The sequence below is a fragment of the Arvicola amphibius genome, chromosome 9 (genome assembly GCF_903992535.2).
Source record: "Arvicola amphibius chromosome 9, mArvAmp1.2, whole genome shotgun sequence".
Lineage (NCBI taxonomy): Eukaryota > Metazoa > Chordata > Mammalia > Rodentia > Cricetidae > Arvicola > Arvicola amphibius.
In genome coordinates this window covers 42136464-42153515 of record NC_052055.2, presented here as the reverse complement: position 1 = coordinate 42153515, position 17052 = coordinate 42136464, and the positions used below count along the sequence as shown (strand labels likewise).

General features: G+C 49.4%; 1 protein-coding gene across 3 annotated transcripts in view; it reads left to right on the top strand.

Moving 5' to 3' along the window:
- Scube1 (signal peptide, CUB domain and EGF like domain containing 1) overlaps positions 1-17052 on the top strand; it is a 117357-nt gene that overhangs the window by 13397 nt on the left and 86908 nt on the right. For all 3 annotated transcript variants that reach the window (XM_038342917.1, XM_038342916.1, XM_038342915.1), the window contains exon 3: positions 9061-9189. In XM_038342917.1, the coding sequence (XP_038198845.1) occupies positions 9061-9189 (129 nt within the window). The remainder of the gene's footprint in view (positions 1-9060; positions 9190-17052) is intronic.

Genomic DNA, 17052 nt, shown 5'->3' with positions numbered 1-17052 from the left:
GCACCCAGGAAGAAGCCAAAAGATCAGCTCACCCCATGGATCTGTTCAACAATAACCCTGGCTTTTCTTCAGTTGAAAAATGATCGTTATTGCATGGTCATATGATGTACGTGGGACTCATGCCCCAGCGTGCTGTGGAGGACTGAGATACCGCGGAGTCTGCCCTTCTCCTTTCAGTTTTCTATGGGTTCTGGGAAATCACGTGCTATCTGCGTGGAGATACAGTTTGCATACCTAACATAGTTGACCCACGTGATGTCTGACTCCACAGTGGCTCATCACCGCAATGCGTTTAGAAACTCCATGTTTCTTAGCCCCCCCACCCCTACCCCCAGACTTGCAGGCCCTGTGACCACTGGACACCATTAGCATACATTCTGTCTCTCTGGGCTGGCCTGTTCAGGAGACACTTTGTGGATAGGGTCACATGCTATGTGGCCTTTTGTGACTGAACAGGGGTTAGTTTTTTGCTTTTTGTTTTTGGGGGTTGTTTTTATTTTGTTTTTTAAGTCAGGCAGCCTGGCTCAGTCCCTGGCTCCGCTTGCCCCAGTAGCCTTCATTTCCCTTGGCATAAAGTTAAGGTGCTGACACCCATCTCTTGGAGTTGTCCTAGGCACAGGACCCACATACTGCCCTGTGCCGTCCCACACATTTCCAGGGCCTGTCAGTGGAAGCGACAGCCAGGTTGCGTGTTCATTCACTCAGCAGTCAGCCAATGCTCATTGCATACACTCTGCCAGCTTCTGAGGCTCAGGCTGAACAAGATACACATCCCCGTGGACTGGCAGCTTCCAATGGCACAGTAATGTTGGCGTCTATAGGTAGGGGAGCTGGGGCAAGCTGCAGGAGGAGGGGGCAAGCTTCAAAGGGGTAAGCTAAGCTTCAGAGGGGACGAAACACCTAATCCCAGGTCAGGGTTATTAGGAGCCTGGGATGGGGACGATGCTCCAGGCACAGGGAGCGGGAAAATGCTTAATGATGGCCAGAAACCACATGGGGCACTGAGAGAGGGTCACAAAGTAGCTGTAGCCCCACAAAGAGCTCAGATCTCAGAGTGGGATAGGGACCTTCTCTCCCTCTGGCTGAGCAGTGGACATTGTGCGCAGTTAGGAATGAGAAAGTATATAGATTGGTGTTGGTTTTAAGTGACCTTTGACCTCCCCTGTAATTAACTGCTGGGCCCACTTCTGGCATTGTCCCTGCAGAAGGGAAACCTGATCGATGGATGCCAGGGGTCCTCAGAGAGCTGGTCTCATTACTCAGTCATTACAGACCTGGAGCTTAACCCCTCACTACCGGAGACAGGGGACTTAATCCTTCCTGCGAGGCAGAAACCACCTTCCCGAGAGCATAATTAGCCAACAAACTGGATTAAGATTTATTCATCAATAAGGACTCAACTTCCTAAGCCATACATCTCTCCCAGAATGGATGTCTATCTAAAGAGTGCATGGTTTTCCTAAAGCCACAGACAAAGGAGGGACAGGCTAGTGCCCAGTCAGGGACGAGGTCTTTGTTAGAGCATCGCGGCTTCCCATCCGGGAGGAATGTCTAGAAAAATGCCAATCAGGGGAAGTAAGACCTTGTCACTAATGACCTCTGGGAGTGAAAGTGTGGTTGCTTTCAAAGCCTCCTTTTGAGCTTTTTCGTCAACCTTGATTTAAAAAGGAAAGAAAATTGTCCTGGAACAATATTAAAATAAAATGAGAAGACAGTCAGAATCATTGGGAAAGAATCTTCTGGAACCTATATGCCGCAGAATAAATATATATTTTATAAGACAATGAGAATCGACTTTGAATTAAATGGAGGGGGAAAAAAAAATCCATCCTCTTTGGGGTCTACCCCAGGGCTGCTGGCACAGGACCATAGCTGTGGGATGTTTGAGCTGACATTTTGATATAGGAAAAGTCAGACCATGTGACCTTTGAAAACACCCCTAATACATAGTTCCCGTGTTGTTTGCGCTGTTCTGTTGGAGGTTGAAAACTATCCTCTACTAGGAATTAAGTTCTCATTAGAAGGGGGAGGGGTGAGATGACTCACAGAGTGAGGGTCATTGCTGTCAGTCAACCTGAAGACCTGAGTTCAGTTCCCGAGACCCACATGGTGGAAGGAGCCCACAGACTCCTTCAGGTTGTCTCTGACTTCCATGCGCGCACACACAGACAATAAATGTAATTCAAAGTTTCTATCACACACAAAAGAATAAAGAGACACAGCACTCGGGAGGCAGAGGCAGGCGGATCTCTGTGAGTTCGAGACCAGCCTGGTCTACAAGAGCTAGCTCCAGGACAGGCTCTAAAGCTGCAGAGAAACCCTGTCTCAAAAAACCAAAAAAAAAAAAAAAAAAAAAAAAAGAATAAAGAGACAATGTAATAAAAATTCAATCATTAAATTTTTAATTAAAAAAATCTAGAAGCAGAGCAGAGATGGACAAAGAGCTGATGAACCTCTCACCTTCAGTAGGAGTTCTGATCCTTTGTCCTGCCCATTTTGTTCCTGTCTACCCTCCCTGTCAGCACCGCCACCACCCGCTCAGTCTCAAGTCAAGGTGTACTGAGATACGATACCCGTGATGTCTTTCCCTCAGTGGCCTTTCTCCTTAATTACTTTTTGGAACAAGATTTTTGTCTCACCCTCATGCAGCCTGAGGCTGTGGCTCAGCTGGAAGAGGAGAGGGTGGCCGTGGATGCAGCCACTGTCTGGGGGTCTGGACAGGAGGACCTGGAGCCTCTCATTGTTGACATGGAAACGGCACTCACTTCCCAGGTACCCATGGCACTCAGCTTCTAACGCTGCCGTCCCAGGCTGGCTCTCCTCTACAGGCCTGTGTTCCTCGGGTATCTGCATCCTATGAAAATCCCAGACAGAGGCTGAGGCAAGCATGAGGACCTGAGTTCAATCCCCAGCACCGACATAAAAGCCAATAGGAGCAGTGTGTGCCTGTAAGCCCATCACTGGGGAGATGGGGCTAGGAGGATTGCTGGGATTGGCTGGCCAGCATTTCAAGTCATGATCCTTCTGCCTCAGACTCTGGGATGGTAGAATTGATTGCCACTATACCTGACTTCATCAAACGATTGTAAAAAATAGAACCTCAAGGTACAATTATGAAGTCGTTTGTTGTGGGTATTGGGGGTCATACAGGCCAACACAAGAGACTGCAGGAACACGTCAGGCTTAGGAGAGGAGGGGATCGTTCTCAAAGTTCCTCAAGAGTGGGAGGGGCCGGGGTGAGGGTGGCAAAACTCCTTCATTCTTCAGCCCATGGGCATCAGTCATGGCCTTCCCTATGGAGAGTCAATGAGAGGACGGTTCTAGAAATCATTTCAGTGACTGTTCAACAATCATTTTATTACATCTTATAGCATGGTGCTTAAACTAATTATCAGCCCCATAGTAAAAAATCCCTCTTAATCGTTAGACACAGACAACAGGCATAGGTTAAAGTTAGGCCAGACCCATTGAGATATTTGTCCCCAATCAGGAGAAGGGATGTCCCGGTTTGCACACTTATGGATGCTCAGATATCACCACCACTGAACAACTGGTTTAATCGTATGTTATGAACATGGTGAGCCTATAATAGATTATGTTTCTCTCTCTTTTGGCACCTAGGAAGCTCAGCTGTGTTTATGGCTCACCTTTTGTGATTCTGCTGGGATTGCCAACTGAACAGTGTCACCAGCCAATCTCATGTATTTCTTTAAACCTTTATTTCTGAAAATCATATTGCCTTTGGGTTTTTTTTTTTTTTTTTTTTTTTTTTTTTTTTTTTTTTTTTTGGTTTTTCGAGACAGGGTTTCTCTGTGGCTTTGGAGCCTGTCCTGGAACTAGCTCTTGTAGACCAGGCTGGTCTCGAACTCACAGAGATCCGCCTGCCTCTGCCTCTGCCTCCCGAGTGCTGGGATTAAAGGCGTGTGCCACCACCGCCCGGCTTGCCTTTGGGTTTTATGTTTGTTTGGTTGGTTGGTTTTTCAAGATAGGGTTTCTGTGTGTAGATTTGAAGCCTGTCCTGGCACTTGCTCTGTAGACCAGGCTTGCTTCGAACTCACAGAGATTTGCCTGCCTCTGCCTTTCAAGTGCTGGGATTAAAGGTGTGCACCACCACCGCCTGGTTGCCTTTGTTTTTAAGCAGCTTGAAGGAAAGGGGTGAATGAGGAAGAGAAGTTTGGATAAGTAGATGGGTGAACGTTCTTCTGTTGAACATAAAAGGGAATGGGTCGGTGGGGTGTGCATTTGCAGGATGAGTGTTTGCATCGATGAACCCATGGGTGGGTGGTTGAGCATTGGATGGATATATGAGCTAATAAATGTGTGGATGCATGGGCTTTTAATTGATGGGAGGCCGGTGTATGGCCAAACACATGGATGGATGGATGGATGGATGGATGGATGGATGGATGGATGGATGGATAAAGAATGACTATTTGAATATGGGTGGATGCTTTCCTGGATAAATGGGTATGTACATAGGTGACTGGTGAATGGGAAGATACCCAACCAAGTTATATAGTAAGGTAGGTCTTAGCATAAATGGATAATGGGAGAAGGGCTGGGTGGGAATTTGAGCAGCTATGCCGTAGAGTATATAGACAGATTGATAGCAGGAGGAAGATGGGTCTTAGCTGAATGGACATACGGCTGATTGGCTAGGGGTTGAGTGGATGGAAAGGCATGCACATGTATGTGCATGGAGGAGAAACAGGTGGGAGGGCAGAGGGGTGAACAGCACTTGAATGGCTAGGTAACACTTTCCAGGGCACAGCAGAAATGTGCTAAGGACCAAATGCTTGTCTGGAGTGTTTTGCCCATGGCTGGCCTGTGCTTGACAGTGTAACTTAGGATGTGAGCTTTGTAGATTGAGTTCTGATCCCTGTCCTGTCACCTATGATGTGACTTTGAACAGTTCTCAGTTTGATCAGCCATCAAAAGCAGCTTCCCAGAGGACGGCGCTGAGGACTGAAAGGGCTCGTGCTTCAGGAGAGCTAACTTGCTGCCCTTAGAGGTGCAGCATGAGAGAGATTAGTTGGCACAAACAGGACACAGAAGTCTTTTCCCTTAGTCTGTCTGATCCACTCTAAGTCTCATACCCACCATGGCACCAACAGGAGTTGCAAGCGGCACAGGCTGCTGGGGTCAGGCAGTCACCAGCGTGAGGGAGGGAAGCAAAGAGGAATGCTGGGTCATCTAGTGAGAGGTGATGTTCATGCTGGTAGGCAGAGGGAGGAAGCCTGTTGCCGTGTTACAGATGTAGAAAAGCCACACTTAGGTGTACCCAGCTTTCTTTTCTTTTAGGCCACCAACCAGCTCCCAAATCATGACTTGGAATCTCATTATTAGTTTTGAACGCTCCTCTTAGCTTAGTCTCATTTCTGGCTAGCTCTTTTAACTTAAACAAGCCTGTTTCTCTTTATCTACCTTCTGCCACAGGGGTTTTTTTTTTTTTGCCTTTTCTTTCCTTCTGTATACCTTACTTTCACTGCTGCTGGTGTCTGGCTGACTGGTGGCTGCCTGGCTGGCCCAGGGTGTGCCCCTCTCTTTCTCCCTCATTCTCTGCTCTTTCATTCTTTTTCAAGTCTAGGTTTCTCCGGTTTGTTCTCTCTGCTCACCAGCTTTGCCTAGCACTCTCCTGCCAGGTTCTTGGCCATTCTTCTCTTTATTAGACCAATCAGACGCCATAGGCAAGCAAGGTGAAACAACAACACATCTTTGCATGAGTAAAACAAATGCAGCTGAAACAAACGTAACACATCTTTACATAGTTAACAAAGGCAGCAGAAACAAGTGCAACACACCTTTACACAGTGAAAGTAATATTCCACAGCATAAACAAACGCAACACATCTTTACATAGTGAACTATTCCACAACAACACTTAAGTATATATATAAAGCCAGGTGGACCCGTGCCTGTGACTCCAGCCCTCAAGGGTAATGGTGGCGAACAGGGTGGGGAGGTGGAGATAAGTGGGTCCTTGGAGCTGATTGGGGAGCCAGCCTATCTGCCCAAATCAGTGAACTCTGGGCTCACTACAAGACCCTGACTCAAAAGATAAGATGAAGCGCAGTAGAGGAAGACAACGGACATTGACCTCTGTGCTCTACATGCTCGCTCACACACATACACATACATGCAACACACACACACACACACACACACACACACACACACACACACAAAAGAAAAAGAAAAGGCCCTTCTTGGTATCTGAGATGCAGAAGGAAACCCATCTGACCTGTGATGGGGTGACTCCAGAGCTGTGCTGCTTGGTGAATTAAAAAGAATGCACTGTCTTGGGTACAGGTCAAAGACCTAGGAGATGTATTCAGAGTGACGTGTGCAGGGTCAGGGCTTCAAAGAGAACCTGAAGGCAATGGGTATCCCTCAGTAGCTATGACACCCTGCTCCTTTTCCATTAACTTAAAGTCTTATATTTGCTTTAATGTTATTTAGACTACTACATATATTTAAAGATGATTCGGACATGGTGGAGACTTATTTCTGCTTCCCGGTTGGCACAGGTGGTGGCTGCAAGCAGTGAACCAGAGCATCTTAACTCTGAGACCTTTGAGGACCCCCTACTTTGTCCTTCCCGCCTTCTGGATGGCTGACTGGGTACCTGAACAGGCTTGCCCATAACTCTTCTCACTGATTATTGCCTTTGCCCGTTGGGGGTGTTTAATCACTTCCTGGAAGAATCAGGAGTGAAGGAGTGAGCCCCTGGATTTCCAGATCCATGTCCCTACACTAAGCATTAAATGGCTATGCCATAGCTCCCCATGCCCCTGAGCTGGTGAGAGCATGGGTCTCCAGGCTTTGGGTCAGGCTCTTCCCATCTTCCACTAGACTTCAGCTCAGACTGCTTCTCCTGGCAGATAAGGGAAGGAATGTTTCTTCTGTCTCAGACACGCTTCTTCTGTGTCCTGAGAATCACTCTCAGTTCAGCAATGACATGTTCCCACTCTACAAAGATCATCCTAGAGTCCCTGAAGACTGGGCTCACTGTAAGTGGGAAGCGTTGAGCCCTGGGAGTATTTGGAAGTGGGGCGACCAAAGACCTAGCAGAAGTGCCAGGGTCTGAGACCATGGCTGGTAGGGTCATTCTGTGCCACAAGCCATCCCTGAGAGGTCAAGGCTGGGCTTAGGTTCCCTGGGGATCCAGAGTCAGGTTTCACTACTTAGAATCCCACTTGCATCCCTTCTAGGTGTGTGGCCTTTCGCAAGGTTTCAGCCTTCATACACAAGGTTCCTTCAGTGCTCTGGGCAAGGGGCCTGAGTCCCTATCTTAGTCAGGGCTATAATTACTGTGATGAAACGCTGTCACCCAAAGCAGCTGGGAGAGGAAACCCTTCTACACTTGTAGTTCCTGACTGAAGGAAGTCATGACAGGAACTCCAGCAGGACAGGAACCTGGAGGCAGGAGCTGATGCAGAGGCCATGGAGGTGAGCAGATTACTGGCTTGCTCCGTAACCCTTGTTATGGGTGGCTCAGCTCGCTTTCTTATAGAGCCCAGAACCACTAGCCCAGGGATGACACCACCCACAATGGGCTTAATTAATGATTTGAGTCAATCACTAGTTAGGACAATTCCCTACAGCTAGATACTATGGAGATATTTTCTTAACTGAGGTCCCTTCCTCTCAGATGACTTCGGCTTGTGTCAAGTTGACATAAAACGATCCTACTAGGGGGCTGGAGAGATGGCTCAGAGGTTAAGAGCATTGCCTGCTCTTCCCAAGGTCCTGAGTTCAATTCCCAGCAACCACATGGTGGCTTACGACCATCTGTAAAGGGGTCTGGTGCCCTCTTCTGGCCTGCAGATATATACACAGACAGAATATTGTATACATAATAAATAAATAAATATTAAAAAAAAAAAAAAAAAAAAAAAAATACGGTCCTACTACAGTCCCTGTGAGGACTTTAGAGAGAATGGCATACAGTCTGGTCAACCCCTTGGGCGTAGAAGCAGCCCATTGAATGCTAACTAGACATGTTCTTATTCTTCTTTCTGGAACCCCCAACTGATAGCCCTTTGACCCCTGCTGGGAAGTGTTGAGAAAGGACTTAAAACAGCAGAAAGAGTGACCTTTACTGAAGCTATTGACCATTGTTTATGAGACAGACGTCTTTGTTATAACAAGGAAGCCGGAGCAGCTGAAGGCCAGACTGTGGGCCATAGGGGGTGGGGGGCAGGCAGCGCACATTCTTTCATCCCAGAGATGACACTTTTTGGGTGATGTGCAGTTTATTTTACTTACCCTCCCCGCTTCGAATGAGCCAGTTCTCATGGATGTAGAAGGACCCCATATGTTGGCAATGTTGGCAGGCTTCAGAATGAGCCAGAGCCAGGCTTGGCACTTAGCTGCTTCACTGTGGCAGGAATTGGGAGCCCCCCACATACCCCTACACACACACATCACAATGTGACTCTTCTGAAACTGGTGGTCAGACTTGCAGCTGAGCCAAGATTGTTTGCAAATAACTCTTCAGTCCCTCTGAGTAAACTTTATTGAGCATCCGCTGAGTTATTCCCTGTTCTAATTTCATTTCTGGTGTGGTGGTTTAAAAGACAAAAGTGCCCTGACAGGAAGCAACTTGAGGGTAGAGGGTGTTATTCCTGCATACAGCTCCAGGCTGTGGTCTGTCATCATGGGGAAATCAAGGCAGGAACTTCGAGCCATTGATCACGTCACACCCACAGAGAAGAGCAGAGAAAAACAAGGATACAATGCTTGCTGTACTCTGCTTGAGTCCTCCCCTCTTGTCCAGCTCAGATCCTCCTGCCTAGGGAATGAGGCCACCCACCGTGGGCTGGGTCTTTCCATATCACTCACCCCCCCTCAAGACAAGGCCCCTCAAGACAGACGTGCCCACAAGCGGACCTAATGCAGACAGTCCCTCACGGAAACTTCCCCGATGGTTCCAGGTTGTCTCAAGTTGACAGTTAAGGCCATCACATCCCCTGATAAGTCGTATCCTAGCAGCTTGTGATGGTGGGAGAGGGAAGCCAGACTCTCGCTCTGATCCTTCTGGTGCCTCTGCCCTTGCAGACATCGACGAGTGTGAGAACGACTACTACAACGGAGGCTGTGTCCACGACTGCATCAACATCCCTGGGAACTACAGGTGCACCTGCTTTGACGGGTTCATGCTGGCTCACGACGGACACAACTGCCTGGGTGAGTGGCACGGCCGAGCCCCTCCGACCACAGCCTTCCCGTCGCTCAGTTCTAACATGCAGAGTTGGAGGCCGGGGGAATAGGCACCTTCCTCTTGCTCCTCGTCGCAGTGTATCAAGTTGCCATAGCAAAACCCCACAAGCCATCTGGCTTCAATGGCAGAAATTTTCTTCCTCACGTTCTAGAGGCTGGAGGATGCGAATGGGGTGCCTTCTTGTTTATGTCCGCATGTGCACTCTGTGCACACAATCGTTTGGTGGTATCTCCCTGGGTTCTAATTGCTTCTTCGTTTAAGGACACCTGAATCAGTGAGGTGGCTCCGTGTAGTGCTATGATGTTTTTTGACTCTTTTGGTTCTTTTGGGGGGACTTCCACCCAGCTCCCAAACCAATCACACATGGAGGCTTATTCTTAGTTAGGAATGTCTGGCCTTAGCTTGGCTCATTTCTTACCAATTTTTCTTCACTTGTATTACCCCGGCTACCTATGGCCTCTAGGCTTTTCCTGTTCTCTTACTTCTGTAAATCTCGCTCCGTGGATTGCTGTGTAGCTGGGTGGCTGACATCTGATGGCTTCTTCCTCCTCTGGCCGCTTTTCGTCCCAGATTTATTCTTCTATTTATTCTCTCTGCCTGCCAGCCCCACCTGTCCTTTCTCCTGCCTTGCTATTGGCCATTCAGGTCTTTATTAGACCATCAAGTGTTCTAGACAGGCAAAGTATCACAGCTTCGCAGCATTAAACAAATGCAACGTAAACAAAAGTAACATAATATTCCCCAACAGGGTGTATTAGGTACTGTTCTATTGCTGTGATAAACACCATGGCCAAGGCAACTTATGGAAGAATTTGTTGGCTGATGATTCCAGATGGATAAAGGTGCATCATAGTGGGGAGGTATGGCGGCTAGTGGCAGGCGTGAAGGCATGGCAGCAAGCAGGAGCAGGGATCTCCAGTTGCAAACACCAAGCAGACAGAACAAACTGGAAGTGGATGAGGCTGTAAACTTCTCCGAGTCTGTCCCCAGGGGCATATTTCCTGCAGCAAGGCTGCATGTCTCACAGCCTCCCCAAATGGGGAACCAAGTGTTCAGATACATGAGCCTGTGGGGGACATTTCTGATACAAACCACTACAGTGCCACCATCCTGGCAACCGGGGTTCAGTCCCCAGGATTCATGTGGTGGAAGGAGAGAACCGGCCCCTGCCAGTTGTTCTTTGACCTCCACATGTGTGCTGTGGCACGCATGCCCACAGACATACGAATTAATTAATTAGTTAATTAATTAAACCATTAAGGACACCTGTCATATTGGAATAAGTCCACTCTAACAGTTTCAGTTTCAAATGTAATTATCTCTTTAAGTCCCTGTCTCCAAATATAATCACATTTCGAGGTAAGAGTCTTTAGAGTCCTTCAACATGGGACTTGAGGGAATACAGTTCAGCCCATAGTCTGGTTTTCCTCCGACTGTCCACAGTTCAAACATATCTTAAGCCAATTACACAAACTTTATACCTGTGATCATTTTTGGTGAATAAAGTTGAGAAAATACAAAAGATTAGGGAGTAGAAATGGCAAGTCCTGCAGGCGAGCCTCCGTTGGTCTTCTGACCACCTCTGTGATCAGCCTAAATGTCCCTTTATTACCAGGCGTTGTCACATGGCGTCAGTTTTCTCCTAGCCACTCGGCCAGCCCTGGGTTGCTAAAGGCCTGTACGAGCTTCTTGGGGTTGCTATGACAACGAGATGAACTGGGTGGCTTATGTGATGGACATCACTTCTCTGATAACTCTAAATGTTAGAAATCCAAAATTGAGGCAGGGCTATTTCTATCTAAGGGCTGCAGGAAAAGTTCTTTCCAAGGCCTTTCTCCTGGCCCACGGTCACTCAAGAATTCTTACGCTTGTAAACGGTGTTTCCCCGTGTCTTCACACTGTCTTAGCTCCATAGCCGTTCACAGTGTCCAGATCCCCTTCCTCAAAGGGACATCAGTTGTATCGGATGAGGGCCCGCCATGCTACCTCATCTTATCCTGATCATTTGCTGTGATGGTTAAACCGGTCATCTTGGCTGGATGCAGAGTCACCACGGAAACACCTCTGAGTGTGCCGGATACAGGGTGACCAGCTGTTTCCTCAGACTCCTGCTGTTTGTCACAGCCTCCCACCATGACGGATCGCATCCCTTTCAGCTTCCTCCCCTAAGTTGCTGGAGATCTCAGAAACCAGAAAAGAAAAGTAACTGATACAACTGCAGGGGCCACATGCACAGCTCTGGAGCTAAGACTCTTCTGAGGGGGCGTGGAGTTGATTCGCAACCTGTAACCCAAGGGATATCAACGAGTGGGCCGTACAGTGCCCTCAGAGCAGACCTGCCTGCTCCCAGCCCTCTCCTGCCATTAGCTGCAGAAGAATAGCAGGTGGATCCAGGAGGGCCTATGTGTGTGACAGGAGCATGGTTATGAACAGGTTCTGGGCCTGTCGGGGTCTCAGGCTGTCACAACTGTTAGAACTGTCATGGTCTCCGAGGTTCGTCTTCTCCGGGTCAGTGTGCCACTGTGTCATCAGGCTGTGTAAGGATGAAGTGACAGGATAAAGCCGAGGGGTGTGCCCTGAGTACAGATTAAGTGGTCAACTAGCCAGCCTTACTGATGCTTTAGGGGCTTAGCCATCTTTCTGCCTTTGCCCTCAGAATCCAGACTGCGTCTGGGCCGAAAACATTTTCCTCCCTGGTTCCCTAAGTGGTCCTTCAGAATTGCTGCCGCAGATGGGTCTGAAGGGTTAAAAGATCACCAGGATTCTCTAGCCTTGCATACAGGAATTTCTGTAAGGACCAGCCAGACCCCCATGCTGCCAGCTGGCTTGTCAGCACTAGGTAGAGGGGTTCAATACCCCAAGCACTCGGGCCTCCCCTTCCTAGTGGCGTGTCAGTCTAAGAGCTGCTGTCTGGTTTTGTTTAATGCGTGTTGGGGCTCAGATTCGCTCATTATGGGAAACAGATCTGTGAACATGTAATTACACCCCAAATAAGTGCCAAAACAGAGGTCTGGACAAGAGTTAGCAAAGACCAGAAGAGGCTGTGAAAAGCTACCCCTGGCTGGGGGAGCATGGGGGTGGAAGCGGCATTGCCAGAGCTTCAAAGAGGAAGCTCTCAGCGGGCTCTCAGAGGGGGACGGAGTTTGTCGGTCTGGGCCCAGTGTGTGTGGAGTTTCTGGCAGCTCCTTGAGGCTGGGCTTAGGGATGGCAGAGCCCAGCAGGTCCTTTGACTGGGGACCACACAGCTTTTGCAATGCCACACCCAGGTGAAGTGTTGCCACCTACCCCTCACCTGGTGTGTGTACCCCTCCTCAGCTGCTTCCTTGGCTGTCCGCAGCAAATATGTTTGGGCGGTTGGGTAGTCAGTGAAGGCTCAGCCCACCACTGTCCCCGGTGATATCCTGTTAGAAGCAAGCAATATCACTCTGGCCAAGGGAACAGACCTGGATGTTGGCTGGTTTGACACTTAAGTCTTGGCTCTCCAGTTCTGAGCTGTTTAGTCTTTGGTCCATATCTTCGATTCTCTATGCCTCCGTTTCCTATCTACAGCATGGAATGTGTAATCCCTGTCTTTTAGGGGTTGGGTGAGGGTTCCGTGAAATCACAGATGTAGTTAGCAGAGTGTCTGACATCAGAAATGGCGTAGCATGAGTCAACTGCCAGTGAGGTGTATCACATGAGCTGCTTTGATGCCCCAACACTCCTACGGGACCATGCTCTCTGCTCCCTAGATTGTGTATGGCACCTTGGACTCCCTGGCTGGGCTCTGTGTCCTTTTCTGGGAAGGGCCACCCTTACCCCTGTTAGGGCAGGCACCCCCCGCCCCCGCCCCTCCAGCCTCCAGCCTCTAGCCTGATGGTGAAGTCTGTACGGGTCTTTGTTTTAACAACATTGTTTTCACTCTGGGTTCTTTTTACACTGTTAGAAATGAAAGACTTAGGCAAGACCCCTCTCTGTCCTCCCGGCTCCCACCCTGAACAGAGACCCTGCAGCCGCCGAGGGCAGACCTTTCCTACAGGCTTCTTTTGTTTGGTCTTTTTTTTTCCCCTTTTGGTCTTTTTCCTTCTCAAGAGAAAACTCCGACTCAGAAGTCAGGCGTTGGTTGCAGCCGGCCCCAGCCCAGACCGACCGTGTGACCCCAGGCTTGTTGGCTGAACTTTTAGAGTCTCAGCCTTGCATCCAGGAAGCACATTAAGAACAGATGCTTGGGAGCTGGGGAGACAGCTCAGTTGGTAAAGTGCTTGCTTGGTACGCACAGGGACCTTGGTTTGATCCCCAGAACCTACACTTAAAATCTAAGCGAGGAGTGCACACTTGCCGTCCTCGTGCTGAGAGGCAGAGGTGGGAAGAGCCCCGGGGCTTACTGGCCACTCAGCCTAGCATACTCAGTGAGTTTCAAGCCAATGCCTGAGAAATGACACCAGAGAATGACTTTTGGCCCTCTCTGGTACATGCACCATGTACGTGTGTAAATGTATAAGCCCACATGTCCACGTGTACACACACAGACACACACACACACACACACACCAAGCAGGGGGAGGGGAGGCTGATGCTTGGAATGCAGTGAGGACTGAGGCAAGCTATAATTGAGAAATGAGCAGGCCTGAGACACAGAAGAGTCCAGCAAAGACTCTTCTGTGGCCCCCACTCTTCTTGAGTCTCAGAGCCTGGGGCCAGCTCCTTGGCTCCTCCCTCCTGAGTTGCCACAGCTGTGTAATGGTCTATAGGACCAGCCTCACAGAAAGTGCTGGACTGACTAAATCTGGAGGAGACTTGGGGCTGGATGTTCCTCGTATCCGGGCAGAGTTTTCAAGCTGGTTGCCTACAGCCGTCCTGACTCCTCTGACCCAGGGGCACATTTGATTTTGCCCCACTCCAGTGCTGTTCGTGTTGCCATCACAGAAGGAATTGTCGGCACCTCAGAATTAGGCAATAGCATGTCAATGTCAGCGTTTCCAACCAGGAATCCTGGTGTACATTTGTGATCCTAGCACTTGGGAGGCAGAGGCAAGAGGGTCGTGTGTTCACAAGGCCAGCCTGTGCTACATGATAGCCTGTGCTATCTCAAAAAAAAAGAAGAAGAAGAAAGAAGGAGGAGGAGGAGGAAGAGAAGGAGGAAGAGGAAAGGGAAGAAGAAGAGGAAGAGAAAGAAGAAGAAGAAGAAGAAGAAGAAGAAGAAGAAGAAGAAGAAGAAGAAGAAGAAGAAGAAGAAGAAGAAGAAGAATCCACCGCCAGGTGGTGGCACCATTAATCTCTCTCAGCACAGGAGGCAGAGGCAGGTGGATCTCAGTGAGTTCGAGGCCAGCCTGGTCTACAGAGTGAGTTCTAGGACAGGCTCCAAAGCTGCACAGAGAAACCTTGTCTTGGAAAAAAACAACCAAACAAAACCAATATTTTTCTCTCACTCTTGCTTGGTGACTATTGTCCTGCCCCCTGATGTTTGCGAGACTCCAGGCAGGATCGCAAGGAAGGCCTTGTGACCTAACCGTCCGATATAACTATGATCCCTATGATCCCAGGACTCTAATCCCACAGTACTGTGAAGCTCCCCCTCCGTTGACGCGAGCACTCTCCTGGTAACCTGCGGGCCAGATATGACTTCTGAATTCCAGGAACTCCTTTCACTTTGTGACAGACAGGTCAACCGTCGGTAGATCCTGCTCTTCTCCCTCTTTTCTGCTCCCTCTTCCCCCCAACCCCGCACCACCCTGAGCATGAAGACCACTAACCTGCTGGGGTTCTGACTTGTACCCCAAAGCAGTTGCCCTATGGCTGTGGCTCAGATACAAGTGTCCTTTGTCCTAATAATCAAAATGTTGGGGCTATTTAAACAGGGTGTGTTAGGGTCCCAGATGCCTTGGGAATTGTCTGGAACAGGGTTTGAGGTGGGAACATGTTCTAGGTGATCATATACCCCCCCCCCCCCCGCCTCGTGGATTCAATGTTCCAGTAGCAGAGCAGGGGCCCTAAAAGTGTGATGTCCAGGGAGGCACACTAAAAGTGTGGCACTGGAGGGGGCTGTCCTGAGCTGCCCCCTGGAGAGAGTGTGAATTCCCCAGGCTCCTGCTCCAGTACTTGCTCATAGAACTTCCAGCTGTATGCGGAAGCTTCCAGCACACCCTTACCCCCAAGGCTTGTTGGGTGGCTCTGAGGGGTTGTCTGTGTTGCTGGAGGGTCCCCTGTCCACACAACTGCATGTTGTCCCACACCTCCTCTCAGACACAGAGCCACAGGCTGTCACGCACCAAAAAGTGTTGGGCCTGGGTGTTGTTTTGACTGCAGAGGTCTGAGAGAGCTGGGAGAGCACAGAGAGCTTGTTTCTGTTGTAGCCTTCTTCCCTGAGCCCTACTGAATTCCCCCGGGGTGGTGGCAGAGGCAAGCCCCGACCATCTTAGCCACTGGGAGATTTCAAAAGTGCCCAGAGTCGCCTGGGAGAAGTGAGGCTGAAGGCTGAGGTCGGTTTCCCGTCTGCAATGTCCGCGATGCCTTGCTTTTGAGCAGGCGAGCCTATTTTCTTATGGAGATGGCTTGTCTTTGACCAGGTCCTGGAAGGGGGCCAAGTCTGTGCTCTGGAGAGCGAAGGCCTCTCTCTATTTGACATCTTTATTGAGGAATTTCTCAAATATAACAGAAAATGACACCAGAGGGAATTGGAACCAGGAAGACATCTTACTCAGACCGAAATGGCTGCCTTTCACTGTGTAATTACTTGAAATAGCAGGTTCTGTTTGAAAAATATTATTCCGAGCTCGGCGCGATCGGCCAGCTGAGCGGTATTTAGGCTAATAGAATAAGATTTTTTTCATCCTAAATTAGAACCAGCAGCGGGTCATTCTCCTCATCTCCACAAAGCAAGCCTCTCTTTTTCTGAAGCCGTCCGTTCACTTAGCCAGATGTCTTCAGCCTCGGTCTTTACCTTGACTTACTGAAAAATGTGTTTCTCAAGTTACTCACAGCTGGAATTTTGGACTAGCCCCCAGCACTTTGATCCCTGCTGAAGAGAAGTCATTTGTAGCCGCATCCAGCCGACAAGCTGATTGATTAACCAGATGGCGCTATAGCGGCAAAGGGGGATGAAGCACCTACTGTGTGCCTCCTCACCTTGTGCTCACAGACCATTCTACCTGGGCGGGATGAGTTGTGCATCCCTGTATGCGTGAAGCTCCCCGGTGTTGTGTTTGCATTCTTTCACGGGTCCCCCACAACATCCACAGGTAGATGCCCTTGGCAGCCTTTTCCTAGACTCCAGAACCTAGTGGGAGAGAAGCCGTTAGTACCGACTCTTACAAATGAAGAAACCTGGGCTCAGGAAAATGACCAACTCCAGGTCACAAATGCCAGAAAGAAGCACAGCTCGAACAAGACCCAGCATGTGGTTTTTGTCACCGAGGCTTGAGCCTGTGCCTGCTGACCACCCCTGCCCCTGCCCCCACAGCACCCAGGAGAGTAGTGGCTCTGGAAGGCAGACCAGGTCCAGGGGCGGGTCCCTGATGGATTGTGTCAAGCACACATCCAGTCCTGCAGCCACCAAGTCTGTTCTGTCGTCCCAGCTCTGTTCTGTAGTGGGCAGTGGAGTGCCAGAAGGCAAGAGGGCACCTCCACCCTGCCCTGAGGGAAGAGTTTGCTAGCTTACTCGGGCATCTCCCCTTTGGGACTTGGTCCTGCCCCATGTGACAGAATACAGCCCTGTTTTTTCCAAAGTCCCACTGTTACTCCAGGGCAAGGAGTGCAGCAAGGGTCCTGCTTACCCATCTTCTCTATTGCACCCTTGCGCATTGTCCATGCCTCGAGCCCTCTTATTGTCTCTGGTATAGGCAAGCTGCCTT